Source organism: Paramisgurnus dabryanus, chromosome 13 (genome assembly GCF_030506205.2).
Source record: "Paramisgurnus dabryanus chromosome 13, PD_genome_1.1, whole genome shotgun sequence".
NCBI classification, from domain to species: domain Eukaryota; kingdom Metazoa; phylum Chordata; class Actinopteri; order Cypriniformes; family Cobitidae; genus Paramisgurnus; species Paramisgurnus dabryanus.
Window position 1 is genome coordinate 16,748,837 of NC_133349.1, and position 19,270 is coordinate 16,768,106.

The window sequence follows — 19,270 nt, forward strand, 5'->3', positions numbered from 1 at the left end:
TATTTTAACAGTTTGTTGGTATATTATATTCGCCTTGGTTCACACTTTAGTGCAGTTGAGTCCGTTGATTATTACACAAACAAGTAGTTTGACGTTTAAATTTGGTTTTAATTTTAATTTTCTCAAAAAAACGGGACTCATAACCTTTATTTTGAAGGAGTATTGAATTAACTGCCGACAAAGACTGTATTTTTAAGTTGGATTTGTGTATGTATATTTCAGTATTTACAAAGCTATTTAAGTTACTCTAAATTTTTATTTTAAAGTTTTTGACTGATTTTATTTATCAAAAAAATTAAGAGCATAGGAAAAGCATTTCTGTAGAAAATTCAACCAGGCATCTGTTTAGTCGCTCTGGTAGAGCAGCCATAGGATTGAAGGACCTCTTATGGTTTGACTGCAACACGAGTGATCGCCCGTGGTCAGTAAAATAAACTTGTCTAAATTGGTCTTTCTTTTGTAATAGTTGTATCACACTGTAAGTGCACTGCTTGGTGCTATAGGTTTAATCAGTGAAAATGTATATGACTGTGTACAGCTGCGCTAATGCTTATTCATGAAGAGTAAACAACACATCACTAAACATTAATTTGTTTTTGTGGAGGCTTCGTATCACACAAATAGTGCACATCTGCTGCGGTAAAGCTCTGAATTATCTGAACTGAGATATTTCCTTCTTTCATTTTTTAATAGTTGTTATGCAAAATACTTGTCAAACAGCCTGTCAAAAGCATTTATTAAACCATTGCACATTTGGTCTGTTTTAATTTCACATTTTCTTGCTTTAAGGTTTCTTTTTTATTGTACTTAAATTTTTCAAATAACCTGAATATTGAAAGTCTGTTGGGAAGTATGGTAAACCTATTCTTTAATCATTTGTTTTCTCAAACTCAAATGCTTAATGTTTTTGTTTTATTTTTTGTTATAGTTATTTTTTTTCTTTCAACTGAGCAATGTCCAAAAAGCGAAAAAGGCAAGATGATTTCCAGAAAGTTAAGCTAAAGGTTGGCAAAAAGAAGCCACAAGCTGACAATGCAACAAACGTCAACTTCAAATCAAAAGCCATCCATCTACCAGATCAGCTGAAGCATGGCGATGCAGGACCAACCACTCACAGACAGCTCAGCATTAAGGTAAATAAGCAGCACTCAACACTTTTCCTAATTATTAATCCTCTATATTTAATTCCTAATGAAGATTTTCCTTTAGCTTAATTGGTAGAGCACTGTGTTACCATAGCAACTGCTGTATGTTGAAGTGGCTTTTAGTATTAAAGCGTCTTTCAAATGAAGACATGTAAATATTAATCTCCCCTTTGTCTTTTCCTCAGGATCTGTTGTCCCAGCTACACCATTACAACAGTAATGTAAAACAGGGTGCTCTGGTGGGTTTGAGGGAGTTGCTGTCTGGTCACCCCACTTTGGTTGAACAGCATGCGTCGACGGTCCTTTCCGAGGTTGCTGCGCTCTTCACCGACAAAGACGGCACCGTGCGAGCAGCCGCTGTGCGTCTATTGCGCTTCGTAGCTCAGTGCATTCCCGTTGAGCGCGTGGTACCATTTTTCCCCCTGCTTAGCGCCCACCTCACCTGTGCCATGACCCACATCTCAGAAGGAATTCAGGAGGATGCTCTCCGCGTCCTGGATGTACTGCTAGAACATTATCCTGGACTTTTGTCTCAGAGACATACAGTTCTGCTTGCCAATTTCCTAGAGCTCATCTCTCAGAGGCGAATGGGCAAGAAGGGTGGAACAGGGCAGGATAAATCAGGAAAAGGAAGCTTTTCTTTGACCATAAGTACAAATCGCTCTGTGACGGCACAGCAATGGAGACTCACCGTGCTGCTTAGGTATTAAAGGAATTGTTTTTGTGGAACTCGTAAAATGTTTTGGGGAATGTTCATGGTGGTTTTTCCCTTTTATTATCAATAAATGTACCGTAACACATTTTTTTGTGCTTGGCTACAGGTTGAGCCGTTTCATGCAGGCGGTTGTTGAGGAAAGGCCGCTGGATGAAGGCATGACTAGCAGGAATGGTCTGGGAATGTGGGCTAGAGAGAAAAGCTCAATGACGCCTGTAGAAGTGAAATGGGAGGAGCATGTCTTTGGGAAAGACAAAATCCAAGTGTTTGAAAATTCTGGAGCTACACCCACCCCACACTCCACTTATCGGCTTAGGCAAGTTTGATTTTGTTATAGTAACATCACCGTCCGCTCATTTCTCTGTCTATGACCACTGTGTCTCTATATAGACCTATGGTAAGTGTTCCTGTGGTTCAATTGGTGGAGCATTGCATCAGCAGGACAAAAGTTCACAGATTCGATCTCAGAGAACAATCATAAATGATAGTCGCTTTTGATTAAAGGGTTTGCCAAATGCATACATTTAAATGTAGACCAACATAGATGAACCTTACATTTTTAAATCTATACTTGATCACATTAAGCATCAAAAAGTTTTGCTGGTTTAAGTATAGACTACTTGTTGCGTATGCAATTATTTTTTGCTAACCATTTGCTTATGTACAGAGTAAATGTGCACACTTAGACTCTAAAAGCATTCTTGGTTCATATCAGTTCTCAGTTAAATGAAAAGAGATAACATCCATGTTTTTCTCATGTTCACCTACTGTTATGTTGGTCTTGTATAGGCCAGACTCTGAACTAGGGGCTGGGATGAATGAAGATCTGTGCTCGGCTGAGACCGTTCAGGGCTTTGCAGAAACCCTTGTACCTCTCTTGCTGGAGGTCTGGGTGGAGGCGGCAAGTGGGCAGCGTGTGCAGACGGACAGTGGCCACCTGCTTTCAGCAGAGTCCATGGCTCTAATGTTTCAGATCCTGACCATCCTTCAGTTACTGAGAAGACTCACCCCACAGACAGACCAACAGGACATACTGGTACACACAAACACTTCTGTATCATACTTTAGCACAGGGTTTTTCAAACTGGGTTCAAGGTGATTCACTCAAAGTTACTTGGCTGGAACAATGACGTAATTTTTTTTATTTTCCATTTAAACATATAATGGTAGGTCCAGGTATAGATTATATCTATTTAATGGGTTGCGAAATTAAAAGTTTGGGAGTGTCTGCTTTGGCAGATGATATTATGTATATGTGGGAACACACAAAAACTCATGACCATTACTTTTGCATTATGTTGCAGGATGCCTGGTTTCGTAACGCATATCTAACAGACTTCAAACAGCATTTCATGAAGAACTTCCCCTATGGTCTGCTAGAAGTTGCAAGACATAAGAAGAAAGCTGAAGGAAAGAGGTGATCTGACAAGACCAACAGTCACGTTTGTTTGCATGTGTTTCAATGCAGTTGCCGATGCCATACTATTAAAAAAAGGCTTAAAATGGTTGCACCATCAAAATGATAGACAAGGGAACTGTTCAGGACACAGATAATAGTTTCATAATAGTCAATATGTTTTGGTAATTTAAAAGACTTCAATTCTCGTTGCACAGGTATTATACATTTACTAACATTGCTTTGTTTGTTACATTTTCTTGTGTTCAGGATTCACCAGCAGGCGGCAGTTGGAGCTGTTCCAGGGGGAAATGTGGAGCCCTTGGCCCTAAACGTCACATTGTGTCAAGTTATGGTGACACTCAGTCTTAGGGGCCGTGATCACATCGCTCGTGAAGACGCAGACTGGCTCGGACCAATCAGAGCCTTCGTTAGGGAGACGTTGTCCAACGGGAGCAAGCTGAGTTCAAAGCATCTGGCAGCTTTGCTGGAAGTTGTGTGGAGGATGATTGTTACCCAGCGCAGTCGTGGTAAAAACCTTTTCCTTCCAGTAGAAAAATATAAAATTGAAGTCTTAGATGGGTAGTTCCCCTCAAGTTGTTAAAAACCTGTAGAAATGTCTTTGTTTTTATGATGGTATTAACCAAACCATTGATATTAACCGCCCCATTCACTTCCATAATATTCTTTTTGTCTCATAATTGGTTTGGTTACAAACATTTCTCAAATCTTTTCCTTCATGTTCATCAGAAAAAATAAATGTATGGTTTGTAACCACATGAGAAAATAATGGCAGATTTTTTTTTGGGGGGGGGGGGGTAAACTATCCCTTTAAGCAGAAAATGTTGTTGTTTTTGTGCTGTGGACTTTGGTTTTTAAAGTGTGTCTGTTTGCAGTGGTGACAGAGGAACTCCTGCAGGCTGTGTATGTGCAGTATCAACAGAGAAATCTGGGCTTGAGCGTCCGCACTCTGCTTCTGAGCTTTTTCAGTCAACTCTACATTCAAGAGCATCAGAACCACCCTCATATTGCCAGGTATACACCCATACATAATGAGAAAATCGTGCCTGAACTCCAGTATGTGTTATGCTGTGTTATTCTCAATTGCCTTTTCATTTTTGGTCATAATGTGTACGTATCTATGCGCACTTGCTGTTTTCGTCGTTGTGTGACCTTGTCTTTTAAAATTCAAGTTAAATTATGAGATTAGGAGCATCTGCTTGATTTCAATCTTTGATTTCAGGAGCAAGATTCTAGCATGCTGGTTGGCATCACTGCCAGTGCAGTTGGTTCAGTTAGGCAGTAGGAATCCTCAGCTCTCCGCTCATCTTCTAGAGACGGTGCAGTCGGCGGCCGCCAGGGGCAACAAAGACCTTCTAAACAGTCTGCAGAAATGTGCATGCAGTCTTTACGGTAATCGAAACACGTTCATTCAAAAATTACCGTACCGAGGCGTGCGCTTGTGTAAGGGTTCTGGTGGTTGGGAGGGAGGGTGAGCACTAGACCGGTGGCGTCTCTATAGGGTTATGTTTCAGGAGCACAGCGCTCTCTTTGTGTGTGGTGACATCAGTAGCGTGCGTCAGTGGCTAATAATGTCTGTCTATCTGTGATCACTGACAGGACAGAACTCTCTCTTTTTCTCAAGCACACACAAACACAAACACATACATACACATAAAAACAGACATTTATGTCTTACATATTGAGCTGTAGCAGTGACATACATCTGCACTTTCAATTCTTTTCAAGACTTGCGATCAGAATGAAGAAATGGTTTACTAAAGGAATAAAGGAAATCAAAAATAGTTTGAAAATGTGGAATGTAGTGAACAAGTTACATAGACTAATTTGTTTTTGTTTTTTGGACACTTTCAGCTTCCATTATATGACAAGAGCTGCATTTCTTTAGACAAATGCATTTGGCAAGCGCCTCAATCCAAAGCAACCTATCATTTTTTTTATTAGTATGTAGGTTCTCTGGAAATCATACCCACAACCTTTGTTCTGCTAATGCAATGTGGATTAACATAAACATCCTTTGTATTCCAAGAAAAAACAAAAAGCAGGCATGTTTGGAATGCAATAATGACATTATTGTATCTTTGTGTGAACTATTTCTTTAAAATGTCTTTGTAATATTTTTTGTATCTTTTGTTTTGAATATCTGTGTTTATCAATGTTACAGATCCTCATGATGGATGTGTGGTGGTGTTGCCTGTGGAGTCTCAGAAGAGGCTAGTTCAGATTCTTTATTTCCTGCCAGTGTTTCCTGCTGAGGTTCTGTCATGCCTTAGCCAGGTCTGCAATGCTGGGAGAGTGTCAGCTAGCCTGGCGACCACGCTTATCCGCACCATCCATCTAAGGTATGATGGGAATGACACGACAACATGCACTAATGCAATCAGATATCTATCTTCAAAATAGCAATGGGTGTACTGATGGTCAGCAGCTATACAAATTTAGACAGACACGTTTGACCACATTGCATGCATTTAAAGGTTACATGCAACATACAAACCTCTGTTTTAGTTTAGTTCTCACTGGTGGCAAATATAATTCGGACAAAAATGGTAAAATAAATACATGTATAAATACTGTATGGGAAGCGACTGTTTGAGTGTCTGATATGTTTAGAAAGTCTGTCTGTTTCTGCTACTGCTGAGAGGAGACAGCGACCTCATAGTTTTCACTGCTAATGGAATCAAACAATTTAACCAATCAGAGACAGTCAAGCACTGTTCCGAACAATCAGAGTATCCTTAATTTTCCCAATTAACTCTGATTGGTCATGTCTATTAAACACGAATGGTTGTAATGGGGATAAACTGAGCCATAATGGGTCACTGTGAAGTCCCGTGGGCGAAGTGCTGCAAACCAAGTGCTCATCTGCCATACAATATAGTTCTAATTTTCTATCTGCTTAAAAAAATTGCCATGTTTTATTTTTTGCCACCATACTTACTTTAAATATGGAAAACATGGAAGTGTTTAGTGGCTTTTAAAGGTAGGGTAACAGATTTGATCCTGAAACATTTTTAGTTATGCTGGTTAAAAGTCTCCTCGCATCCTGATAGCAATCACTGTGTTAAGTTGTTTAAATGTATTTGTAAAAATTTATGTCATCTGTGAAAGGCGCAGGACTTTCACATGCAAAGAGCATGTGAACTCCATCAATATTCTTTAAAGACTTCAAGAAGCTTCTTGATAAAAATGACATTGACAAAACAACTAAATGTTGATTTAGTTTCTTAAATTCTAAAATTAATTTTTTATTGAAATATATTATTATCTTTTTTTATAAATATAATTTGTTCAAATAGTAACTACAACATAATTAAACACAGTTTACTGCTATAAAGTCCTAGCAATTACCGTAACAAGAAAAACACTGCCACATGCGTACTATAGACTAGCTAAAAATAAATGAATAATGTAAGTACATCTCAATATATTTTAATGTGTAGGTTTTTTTTTTCAAATATGTGAAACTGTCATTATTTACTGTCAGGAACTAACATTTTGTTTAACATTATCTTTAGTTTCCTATTTAAGAAAATATGTTCTGAATCTAGTGGTTTGGTAGAAAAGAGGGTGACTCAATGATGATGACATCATTTTTATATTTGGATAAAAAAGCCATGTACTTCAATTGTTGATTGTACTACAGATCAATCACTTGTTATCTTAGATTCATCTTTAATCTTACATTAAAATGAGCTGCAGAAACTGTGTCTTTACGTAAGCAGATGAGATGTTGGATAATTGACAGAGCATTCCTTCGTGCTGAGGGCTTTAGGGTTTGTGTGAGTACATCAGTATGTGTATCTTTGTGGCAAGCTGTGTCCCTACTGTTTCTTTAGTCACTAGCCTTAAGCCACTCTTATTTGTGGTGTTCCCACAAATCCTAATGGGAATGATGTTTGAGAACTCACTGTGACGTTGTAACAGCGAGCCCTTGTGTGATGTGTGAGCGTGTCTTACTTACACTGCCTTTCCTGTTGGATTTCATAAGAAAAAAACAGACGGTAAAGGTCAAAGCTTATGCTATAGTTCTTTAATACCTATAGGGGGCACTATTACTCTTCTGTTTAAACAAGAACAACCATCTAATGGTCGGGCACCATGTCCCGCATATGAATTTTGAATCTGGGCATAAAGTCACATCAAAATTCCAGAACAAAATTCTGTGGCAAGCGGATTAATGCCGATCGCGCTTTTTAAACAGTCTGGATCAATTACAGACATCCACCGTGTTAATGGAGCATCACCTAACACTGCTTCTGTTCATAACGGGACTATGTGACATGCCTTTAGGAGCAACATGAACTGAATGCTCTGTCCTGCAAGGGAATTTACTTTTGATAACATCAGCATTACAATACTCATAAAAGAGCTTTGAAAAGTGTCTATCAAGTGTTGCTAAACTTAGACTAGAATTGTCATTAGTTTAATATTAGTGTGTGTGTGCGTGTGTTGTTAGGTTAGTTTTGTGTTTGGCTGGCACACAAATGCACACCAACTTTTTTTAATGCATCTCTTAGTAAGTGAGTGGTATGTGTATTTACAACTTTAAACTAATGGGTTGAAGGGATGCAAGTCAGTTGGTATGAATTAAAGAAATCCAGCACTGCTATTTTATGATCACAGCAAGAAAAAATAAAATTTAACCAACTGGAATATCAGATACTCATTCATTTACTGGCCTGAGACTGATCCACATCTATAAGAGAGAATCATGGGACTGCATAGATTGTCCTCGAGTAGCTTTCACACAGTCACTCCCTCAAGCACACACACACACACACTGGCTCTCAGATTTCCTTCTCAGAAAAGCATGACTGAAACGCTCAGTACTAACAATATCTTGCCATCAATGTTCACTGAAGCCTTGAATTCACACAGACACAAAGAAGCACAGCATCACAAATGCAGCCCACACTGGTGTGACCTGAAGGTCTTGGTGGTGACCCCTTGGTCCCCTGCTCTGTGCATTTTATATACGGGTATACCTGTGTGATTCAGTAGTTTTACAAACCAAATTATAATATGTCCAACAAAATGAAAATACACACTTTTAAAAAACATTTATGTAGATGCTGGCCAAAGTGACTTACAGTGCTTGCAATGTATTCATTTTATTAGTAGGGGAGAGCGGGGCACAAAGCATTTTGGTTTCGGCTTAATTATTCAAAGAATGTTTGAGTTTGATTAATTCTATTTTTACACAGCAACACACACATCTCTGCTACAAATAAACATTTGAAGTTTGTTTCTAGTATTTACCATTCTTGGACAATTACACAAAATGTGACAGAAGTGCAAACGTTACAACTTACCCCATAGGTGGGGTTAATTGTAACAGGCAGGGGGTTAGTTGTAACACTTGCTAAAAATTAAGATTGCAGGCAAATATTTCAAAACTGTTTTGTCTATATACTTGAAGTGGATCTTGTTTATATATCTGTCTATAATAGACAAGTATCCACACTGTATTCATTCATCCAGCCCTTTAGTTCAATTATAAATGGATACAAATGTCTAAATATGTAAGAATTTTTTTTATATATATGTGACCCTGTCTGTAATAACCATACTACAGTTTCAAAATCAAATTCTGAGGTAATGAGCATCAAAGTCTGATTTTAGCCATTTAGTTCATTATGTTTTTAATCTTTGACGTGACCTTATTCAATCAATATTAAAGATATGAACAAAAATACATTTAGATTTTTGATAAGACAGGCACATTTTTTTTGTTGGCCGACAGCAATCATTCATGTGTAGCCTAAAACATCGGCAAGAATTATGCTAACGTTAGCGGTTTTCATATCGTAAGTGCTGAGGGGTTAGTTGTAACACAGCGTAACAACTAACCCGGCAGGGTCAAAACATTTTCAAGCCCACCAAAAAAGTTGCGGAGAGCTGCAGACATAATTTTAAACAATATATGTTTTTGTCAACAAGACACTGATTAATATGACATAGCATTGGATTTGGTATCTTACACACCCTACTTAGAAACTGAAAAAAAACATATGATGAAAAAAATATATATATACTTACATGCCACCAAAACACTCGTTCATCAATAACTTTCTGGAAAAACATTATACATTTACAATAATTTGCGGGAGATCATCTATTGGCAGCGTGAAAAAAATACAGAAAATACAACACACTTAACTTAGTGCAACAATGTAAACAGTCCATATTACAACTAACCACGCATAAGTTTTTGCCCCGCGCACCCCTATGTGTGTTCCCTGGGCATTGAACCCATGAACTTGCACTGATAATGCAACCTCTGCATACAAAAATAGTGCAAAAGCTTGTTAAAGATACTATATATTAGTATCTATATATGCTATATTAGTCAAAACAAATGTTTAAAACGCTTGTTTTAGACGTACCCCACCTTATTAGCTTTTCACTGGATTTGGTTTAGGATTAACACCATTTTTGTACCTTGAAGTTTAGATTACAACTGGTGGCCGTTTTAAGCAAACCGTTAAACAGTACAGTGGAAAAAATTCACATGTAATGTCATAAAAGCCTCCGCTGTGAACACTGTGTCTCTGTCACATTTTGAGGATGAGCCCAGCATTTACTTTATAGCGTTAAGGGTGTTTTATTGCTCAGGCTTGTGTGGCGGGAGGTTGATTTCAAAGGAAATGAAGGATCTCAGATGGCCTGTATTTTTAGATTGACATTCTCACTAAACGCACGCACACACATGCAAACACACACAGGTACAGTGTGAGATCGTAACAGGAGAGCGGATCAGTGCCGGCCCGCTGCACAGTAATGCATGTGTGCTTCCCCGCAGGTCTCCTCTGAGTGGCTGGTCGGGCGGTTCACAGGATGTGCCGGTGAAGGATGTGGATTACCTCAGTTTCTTCTTCACCACGCTAACAGGTGTGCAGACACTTGCATCAGACACAGCATTCAATGATATGATCGCCGACAACAAGCTTGATGATAATAAAGCACTGTTCCTTGCTTTGCTTCAGGGTTCTCCTTTGAGACGTTGCAGGCCCTGCAGCACACAGATGAAGACTGTCTATTCCCCTCGTCCAGTCTCTCTCCGCTCAGCGTGTTTGCCACAACCCTGGAGCAGTTCCTGCACCATTGGGATGTGGTGGAGGTGACTCTTGCTCTCTCTCATTCTCTCTCTCATCCGCTGTGTTCCTCTTATTTTTTTCATCTGATCTGTCAGTAACTCTTGCTTCTGTCAGTCATTCATCATTTACTGTTGGCTGCTCTTTGTGTTACTCTACCTACCTGCTATCGGCTTAACTGGGATCAGCACAGAATTGACACATGCCAATCTATAACTAAAACCATTTTTTTTTTACTTTTTGTCGCTTTATTACTTCATACGATTTGTACCGTGCAATTGTTTTCACTTCCCTGTCCCTTGAAGTAGCAGGATGTTCAGTCCACTCAGGTTGATATTCCAAGCACAAGTATGTCTAAGTTTCCCCCGGAGAGAGCCAGTCTGTCGAGCAGGTGGAAGGTTTATCACGTCGCACCGGTGTAGGTGTCTCCATATTTCAATAATGGCTGGTTATCAGAACGCTCCTGGCAAAAGCAAATGCTAATGCCAGCCAGCGGACACCATCACCAGCTGACATTTTACACGGAAATTAAAACCCAACAAAACCACACCCTGGGGTGAGGGTCTGGCTGTATGCAACCCCCTCCCTCTGCTGCACTCTCAAGCTAATACAAGCTAATTCCTTCACGCAATTTTTTCTGGACTTTCATTTTTGTGTCCGAGTCAATCAGGCAGTATAGGTGTAGAGGGATGGCTGGCATCACGGTAATGAGGAATGACGTGGGAGATTATGCCACCAGGTTAGGGTTATGCAGGCTCTTAATGAGAAGGAAATCGGGTTTATGTACACAGGCACGCAGACCCTTTCCTCTCAACGCAATAACTTACTTTGAGATTCTACTTTAAACCCCTTCATATAAAAGGAATAGTTTACCTAAATATGAAATCTTCCTCATAATTTACTTACCCTCATGCCATACCAAATGTTTATGATTACCTTTTATCATTTAAACACAAATAATTTTATATTAAAACGCATGTTATCTTAGCTCTACAAAGCACACAGATCCATCTTTAATGTTACTCTAAATGACTCCAGTGTTTATGTGTTCTGAAGCAAAATAAATTAATAATAAAATTATAAATAATTATTAGCTCAAAATATTAATTTAAAAAACAATAATGTTAATTCCTTACTTATTTAGCTGACGCTTTTATCCAAAGCGACTTACAATTGCTATGTATGTCAGAGGTCGCACACCTCTGGAGCAACTAGGGGTTAAGTGTCTTGCTTAGGGACACAATGGTGTGTCAAAGTGGATTCGAACCCGGGTCTCTCACACCAAAGACGTGTGTCCTATCCACTGCGCCATCACCACCCCAAATTAATATTATTAATAGTCATTGATATGTGTCTTAAGTCGCACTGGTATATCTGTAGCAATAGCCAACAATCGGGTGTTCCTCATACAGCTGGAAAAGTGAAGCTGCTGACTCTTTGATCGCCCCCTGGTGTTTGGCAGCAGTACAAGTCATAAACCCTGCAATCTCTATGCAAACGAACAGGACTCATATAAAAAATTACACTTCCAATACAATTTCCCCTAAAGATGGTTTTGGTCCTTTAAAGCAACACTTAAGAGTTTTTGCTCTTTGCTCCCCCTACAGGTTGGAAGCAGAATTGTCCATTACCATTGTTGTAAATAATTAAGCCTACTGCAGCAAAGCTGGCTCTGATTGGATTGTAGGTCTGCCGTAAAGCAAGTTTTTGTAGTTTCCACTCGAACTACAGGACCGCGACCAGACGGTTGGAAACTTCTTTAGTGCAGTTTTGGCCGATAGAGGGCTGCAAAGCGAATGCGAAAGTGCCGTTCACCCTGTTTCGTGTAGATGAACGACTGAAACGTTTTTGGAAACGTTATTTTAAGGTAAAAAAAACTCTTTGGTGTTGTTTAAGGTAGTTTTTATCACGCTGATATGTTCAATTGTTCATTTTTGTGATAAGTTTCATTTTAGCTAGTAATTTGATGCTATTGAAAGGGGGCGTGTCATTATGATTGACATTTGTGATTGACAGCTTCTTTGAGCTTCTTTAAGCTTCGGGGGAAGATTGAAGATATAACTTATAATTTTGGATTTCTGTGTTATTTCACACCGACAAAATGAGTAGTATTTAACTCTCTTTCCCCACCAGCATTTTTATAGATTTCCACAAAAGTTTAATGCCTCTCAGAAAATGTTGTTCTTTAACTCTTTCCCCGCCAGCATTTAAAAAAAAAGTTGCCAGCCAGCGCCAGCATTTTTCATGATTTTCACAAAAGTTGAATGTCTTCCAGAAAATGTTCTTCTTTAAATATATAAACAAACAATATATCAGATGAAAGAACAGACCCTCTGCTTTCAAAAAAAAAAAAAAAAAAACGTTTTATCCTACCTTAGTTCTCTTGTAATCACCTCTCAAACATGGGTAGGTTTCTTCACGTGAGGCGCTACTTCCGGGTTGTATAAGTTGCGGAAGTTCACCTGGTGGATAATAGCGGTATTGCAGAAAGACGGAAAATCTCATCATTAGCGGGGAAGCGTTTTCTCTTAATTGACGAGATATCTCGTCAATGGCGGTGAAAGAGTTAAATATATAAACATACAATATATGAAATGAAAGAACAGACCCTCTACTTAAAAAAAAAACGTTTCATCCTACCTTCATTAGTTTTCTTTTTATCACCTCTCAAATTTCTTAAAAAACACCAAATTTTGAGCAAAAAGCTAAGATAATTCCATTTTTGTAAAGGACTTTTGATAGAGATCAGATGCAGAGCGATCCTCAAAACTTAGACGGACATACAGCTGTTTGCCCTAGGGCGATACTTCCGGGTTTTTAAGGACGTGGTGGATAATAGCGCCATTGCGGATTGACGAGATAACTCGTCAACGGCGGGGAAAGAGTTAACTTACCTTATTTTAGAAAGCCAGTCAAATGAGACATTCAAGGGGCGTGGTTAAATTGGGCATGCAAGCGTTTAGGACTATGTTTGATACCGGTTCTCCACGGACGATGCCCTGGCTCCAAATTGACGTTTTTGTGCAACATGTCAGCGTCCATCATCTGACATTTTACGTTCAGTTCATTAGAATGGAAGGAAGCGTTGTCGCATGGTCTATCTTTTTTTACAGGCTATGCCAAAAATGCATTATATGGGTCAAAATGATTATTTTTTTTTTCTGCCAAAAATGATTAGGATGTTATGTAAAAAGATCATGTTTCATGAAGATATTTAGAAAATTTCTATAGAAAAATATTTAAACTTACTTTTTGTGAGTGGATGCAGTTGCTAAGAACTTCATTTGGACAACCCTCAAATTCCACATTTTCAAATACGGTAGTTGCATCTAGGCCATTATTGTCCCATCCTAACAAACCATACATCAATCAATTTTAAAGGGTCTACTCTAGTGTCACATATGTCATGTATCCTTGCCAATATACAGATCAGGATGGTAAGTTCAAAAATTGTTGCATGCTGATAATGTGGAATCTCATTGTTTTGTCACGAGACACAAGAACCGATGAGATTCAACATTATAGATGTGCTGCCATATTAAAACTTATCGTGGTGATGGCATGAAGTTGAGTAAATAATGAGAACATTTTCATATTCGGGTGAACTGTTCCCTTAAGTACTTCAGAAACTAAAAACTTTTAAGCACAAGTTTTTATTAACCTCTCAACCTTAATGTTTTTTTAAACAATATATTGGATAAACTTTTTTCTTTCTCAATGTTTGCATTTGCTGAAATATACTACTTTGATTAGAAAAAAGTGGAATTCACGTTAATTTATTATAATAATACATTTTAGCACCTTGTTTACAGCTCTGCTAATACATCTCAGTGTGTTAAAAATGTAAAAAGAAACAAAAGTGTGCCGCTAATCCCACTGCTATCTCTAACAATCACACTTTTAAATGAAATTCACACATTGTCAGATATTCTCACTCGCACATATATAGCTCGCCAATTATTGTCAAATTATCTTTGAAGATTGTGTGTGTGGCTGCTGGGGGTCCGGTCCTTTATTGCCAATCAGAGGTCTGTAATCTAAAGCATGTGTAATGTGTTCTTAACACTGTTAGTCTGATTAATGTCTGATAATAACCTGCTCTGAATGCCTTCAATTTCAACTAATCTGCCCTAATGCTATTAGCACTATTAGATTTCTCACATACTCACACGCTTATTTATTGTTTGTGCTCATAAAATATCAGTTCAGAGTGGCAGGGTGTCGCTAATCTGTCCAATGTCAACTTCCATTATGATTAAACACGCGCAGTGGCTTTGAGGGAACGCTTTGAGCTTGTGTGTGTGTGTGTGTGTGTGTGTGTGTGTGTGTGTGTGTGTGTGTGTGTGTGTGTGTGGTGCTATAGGATTCTTTGTTCTCTGCAGATTTCTCCTTTGGATACATTTATGTTTGACTTCAGCCATGTGTGTGTTATGATGTATGCTTTATTTACATTTACACATTTAGCAAATGCTTGACTGACTTGCCGTGCTTTCAAGGTATACATTTTTGTCAGTACTGATCGAACCCAAGACCTTTACTTTGCTTATGCAATACTCTACCAATTGAGCTACAGCAGCACTACCTCAGAGGTTTATATCTTTGTTGATTGATAGTGAAAACATGTGTCGTCTTCTATTTTTTTAAATGACTCTTTCTGATTGTTTGAGTCCATTTCATCTTTTTGTTCCTGTTTGCTGTTACTTCATCTTTTGTTTTAGAAAAATTTGAACATTTTCACAGCTCAAGTGTGTTGTTTACTCAAAAGTTAACATATTTAAAACATTTTATTTTCACCCAAAAATGAAAATTCTGTCATCATTTACTCACCCTCATGTTGTTCTTAACCTGTATGAGTTTCTTTCATCTGTTATATATATAAAAGAAGATATTTTGATAAGTGATGGTAAGCACACAGTTTACAGTACAAAATATCTTCATTTGTGTTCAACCAGGTGTGCCTCATACACTGTACATCTTGAAAAGTGAAGCTGGTGGCTCTTTGATCGCCCCCTCAAATGAACGGGACTCAGCTCTAAATTAAAAATTATTTACAATTACTTCAATTCAATTCATTATGATGAAGGGCAGCGACATTGAGTCATCCATCTTTTTTACAGTCTATGTGTTCAACAGAATAAAGAAACTCATACAGGTTTAAAACAACATGAGGGTGAGTCAATAATGACAGAATTTTCATTTAAATTGTTTATTTTTGAGTAAGATGTCCTTTACTCATTCTCATGTTGCTCCAGTTATGGTTCGCAACAACGTGAAAGTGCTAACTATTTCATTACACATAGTGAACATTCACAGATGAGTGCATTCATGAATATATCATTCAGTTCACTCGTTTACAGTTTAATCCATTCAAAAACATGACTGTGTTGTTTTGTAGGAGATTTGTCACTGCCTGGAGACTCTTGGCTCTCGTGCACAGTGTTTTGATGTATTACAGAATGCCATCATTAAGAATCTGGTAAGCAACCATTGTAAACATTATTTTTATATAAAGAAATGATAAACATACATTGTTGTACATCTTATTTCTCATTCTAAATGGAAAATTATTTTAATTATATATATATAAAAAAAATTATGTATTGCAGTTCAATTCTCAGATTTGAAATGTCATTGTTAATTTAGTCAATTCAACTTAGTACTTTCTCTAGTTGCAGTTTTAAAAACCCTTTAACCCGCACAAGGACGTGAGCATCCTGAAGCGTTCTTTGTTTACATGAATTATTAAGGGGCCAATTACAATTGTGACCCTGGACCACTCAACCAGTCATAAGTCACACGAGTATATTTGAGGAGTTTGGTTCTAAAACGCAATAAATCCATTTTGACTAATTTTGGTAAAAACATGTTTTCTATACAAAGAAAGTGACTAGATGAAAACGAATATTTTCTGTTACACACTTTCACATAGCATCTTTAGGTTATAGTAACATTAAAAATAAAAATCCATAATTTGATTTTCAAAGATTTATTATAACAACTGATATTTTTCAAAATGTTATAAATCTATTAAATCAATATATAAATGTGCATTCATCTTTGCCATGTAAATTCATTTAGTTGACTAGTAGTATACACTGATTAAACATCAATGGCATTAATCAAAACACTTACTTTGTCATATTAAGAACACTGTCATTGCTGCTGTCATCTTGGGATGTCGTCACTGAACTGTATTGACAGTCAGCTGTAAAATGTTTTGTCCTGCTCGATTTTCGTTGACTTAAAGCAGGGGTGGGGAACCATGGGGCCTATACCATAAAGCCGGTTTAGTTTGTTAGCCAGGTAAGCTTAGGATTAGTTTGTGCAAATCCTGGGTTTTGGGTACCATGAAAATAGCTCGTACCAACAAGGCCTGGTCAGATTGGCTTGGTTTTGTCAACTTGAAACTAATCCTGTAACCCTGAGTTTGTTTAACCATTTTCATGGTACAGGCCCCTGGTCCTGGAGGGCCACTGTTTTTAAACACACCTGGAAAATCTAATTCAAGTCTTCAGGATTACTTGGAAATGAAATTCAGGTGTGTTTGATTAGGGTTGGAACTAAACTCTGCAGGACAGTGGCCCTTCAGGACCCAGGGTTCCCCACCCCTGACTTAAAGTAAAATAATGGAAAGTTTTTCATAAGATCCCCTGAGGTCAGTGTGTTAGCATGTCAGAAGCTTGATGCTGTCGTGTGAGAACAAGCAACAGCTGGCATTTTTTTTTCCCATCACAAAAAATTACCACAGATTTATTAATGCCATCAAAAAATTATTTTGTTTTTGTTTGTTTGTTGATCACGAAGTACAAAGTAGATGAGGAAAACTTGGATTCTGTGTGTATTTAAAGCGCCGCCATTGTTGTTTACAATGCGTGGAATGGTGCGCTGTGATTTGTTGAGTGGATTTATTGCATTTTGCAGAAAAGGAGGACTGGCGTTTATCGTGTTTTGGGAAAAAAGGGAGAAAAGATGACAGAATAACACAGCGCATATCGGATTTTATTTTTTAATACTGACCAAATACAAAACTGATTTTGGCAGTAACTTTTTTTTTAAATGGCGTTTATCACTTTTTAGAACCAAACTCTTTATTTGTAGCCTACAAGAAATGTTATTGGTCAAAGTTGTTTTTATCGTAATTTTCCCCCCCAAAAATCGTTAGGATTAAGTAATGATCATATTTTGTACATTTACTACCAAAATATATAAAAAATAATTTATAATTAGTTTTAAATTTGTTGAAATGTGTTTATCATGTGTGTTGCTATTAAGGACTTTACATATTTTTAAATAGTCATATCTCGGCCAAATATTGTCCCACCCTAACAAACAACACATCAATGGAAAGCTTATAGACCCTTTTACTGTTTGTACACAATGATGACGTGGCAGCGTATGCGCGCGCATTTAGGCAACGGAAGAATCGTAAGAATCAACAGTGAAGCAACACAAACAGTAAGTTATTTAAAAAAAATTGACTTTATCAACATTTTTAACACAGCTACCAGATCCGTGTACTATAGTGGAGTGGATAAAAGACGTTAGCAGATGGCCAAAAATAAAGTTGCCAGATACATATATACGTATATTAGTATATTATATTAGTGCAACCAAACGCAACAACGGGACATTTTGATGTTGAGAAACCGTTTTAATAAACTCTCTGAGTTGCTACCACGTTAGAACCAATGGGGAATAACACCACTTCTGTTGCCCAAATGCGCGCGCAGGCTATTTGATCACGTGAGCTGTAAAAGGGTCTATATATTCAGCTTTCGGATGCTGTAAATTCGGATGCTGTAAATTGATCCTTGACTGATTTTGTGGTCCAGGATCACAGTTCTGACTCATAATTTAGAAGGGACCCTTGGAACTCCTGATTGTCAAGTGAGTGGGCAGTCGAGCAAGGGATTGTGTAGGTGGTAACACTCTTGTCTGCATCTCTTTGTAGTGCGTACTGACAGTGGTTCCAGACTGTCTGTGTGCTGCTGTTCTGAGGTGTGTTCCTCGGTTACTGGATGTCAACTTCCTACCCAGCGACACGCTTCTACAGTTCCTGTCCGACTGTTGTCTAAGCATGCTCAATCTCCTGCTCCAACTCGAGCAGAGCGCCCGCAAGAGGTGTGTGCGCACAAACAGGCCTTCACCCACATGCTGCATAATAATGAACATTAAAAATTACATTTTAAGTACCACAATTGTGCCATCATAGTTTTGAATTAAATTCAGGTTAGCCAAAAATGTAAAATGATTCATCTGTAAGTTTTGGTGTTCGTCTTTCCTGTAGGGATGCCGTGTGGGAGGCGTGTTTTGCGGCGTTGAGCACTGTACCGAGGCTGCTGCGATTGGTACTGCAATCTTTTCAAGTGTGCGACCTGTGTGAGGAGGAGCTCCCCCTATTGGCACAGATTCTGTCGTTACTTCTTCAGCACACTCAGTTACGCAATCACATGATAGCCAACACAAATGTGCTGCAACACATCATACGGGACTTGACGGTATGTAGCTCCTTATGGCACACGTTCAGGTTGTTGTTCACATCCACCCCTTTACGTACCATCAAGTGAAAGCAGCTTGGTTACAGTTAATTTTCATATGACCTGTTTAAATTTAGTACAGAGTCTCACTATTGTGTTTCTGTTTTTCCAGGCTTGCTATAGCAGAGAGACGCGAGAGCAGTGGCTGACTGATTTGCTGTATTGCTACAATGTGACGGTCTCTGGTCACCGTGCCAACATGGGCATAAGAGAAATCTTTTAACCTCTAATACTACAACGTTCATTGATACAGCCTTTTGTTTATTCTTTTTTTCCTGAATAAATACAGTTGTTTTTTTACAAAATGGTAAAAATAAACCTTGTGGTAACTGAATGATGTGAACTTTCTTTGTTCTCTT

At 38.1% G+C, this 19,270-nt stretch overlaps 1 protein-coding gene across 2 annotated transcripts; it reads left to right on the forward strand.

Annotated features, from left to right (window-relative positions):
- The first annotated feature begins 335 nt into the window (after positions 1-335).
- tex10 (testis expressed 10) lies at positions 336-19,245 on the forward strand. 2 transcript variants are annotated; one of them, XM_065260820.2, is made up of 16 exons: positions 336-421; positions 929-1,133; positions 1,331-1,848; positions 1,967-2,176; positions 2,650-2,896; positions 3,165-3,277; positions 3,527-3,786; positions 4,153-4,291; positions 4,500-4,669; positions 5,442-5,619; positions 10,083-10,171; positions 10,267-10,400; positions 15,770-15,850; positions 18,326-18,495; positions 18,662-18,872; positions 19,024-19,245. In XM_065260820.2, exons 2-16 carry the CDS (start codon positions 954-956, stop codon positions 19,132-19,134), a joined length of 2,811 nt encoding a protein of 936 aa, XP_065116892.1. In that variant the 5' UTR covers positions 336-421; positions 929-953; the 3' UTR covers positions 19,135-19,245. The 2 variants fall into 2 exon arrangements, with proteins under 2 accessions (XP_065116892.1, XP_065116893.1); XM_065260821.2 differs by lacking the exon at positions 336-421 and adding an exon at positions 622-639.
- The last annotated feature ends 25 nt before the right edge of the window (positions 19,246-19,270 follow it).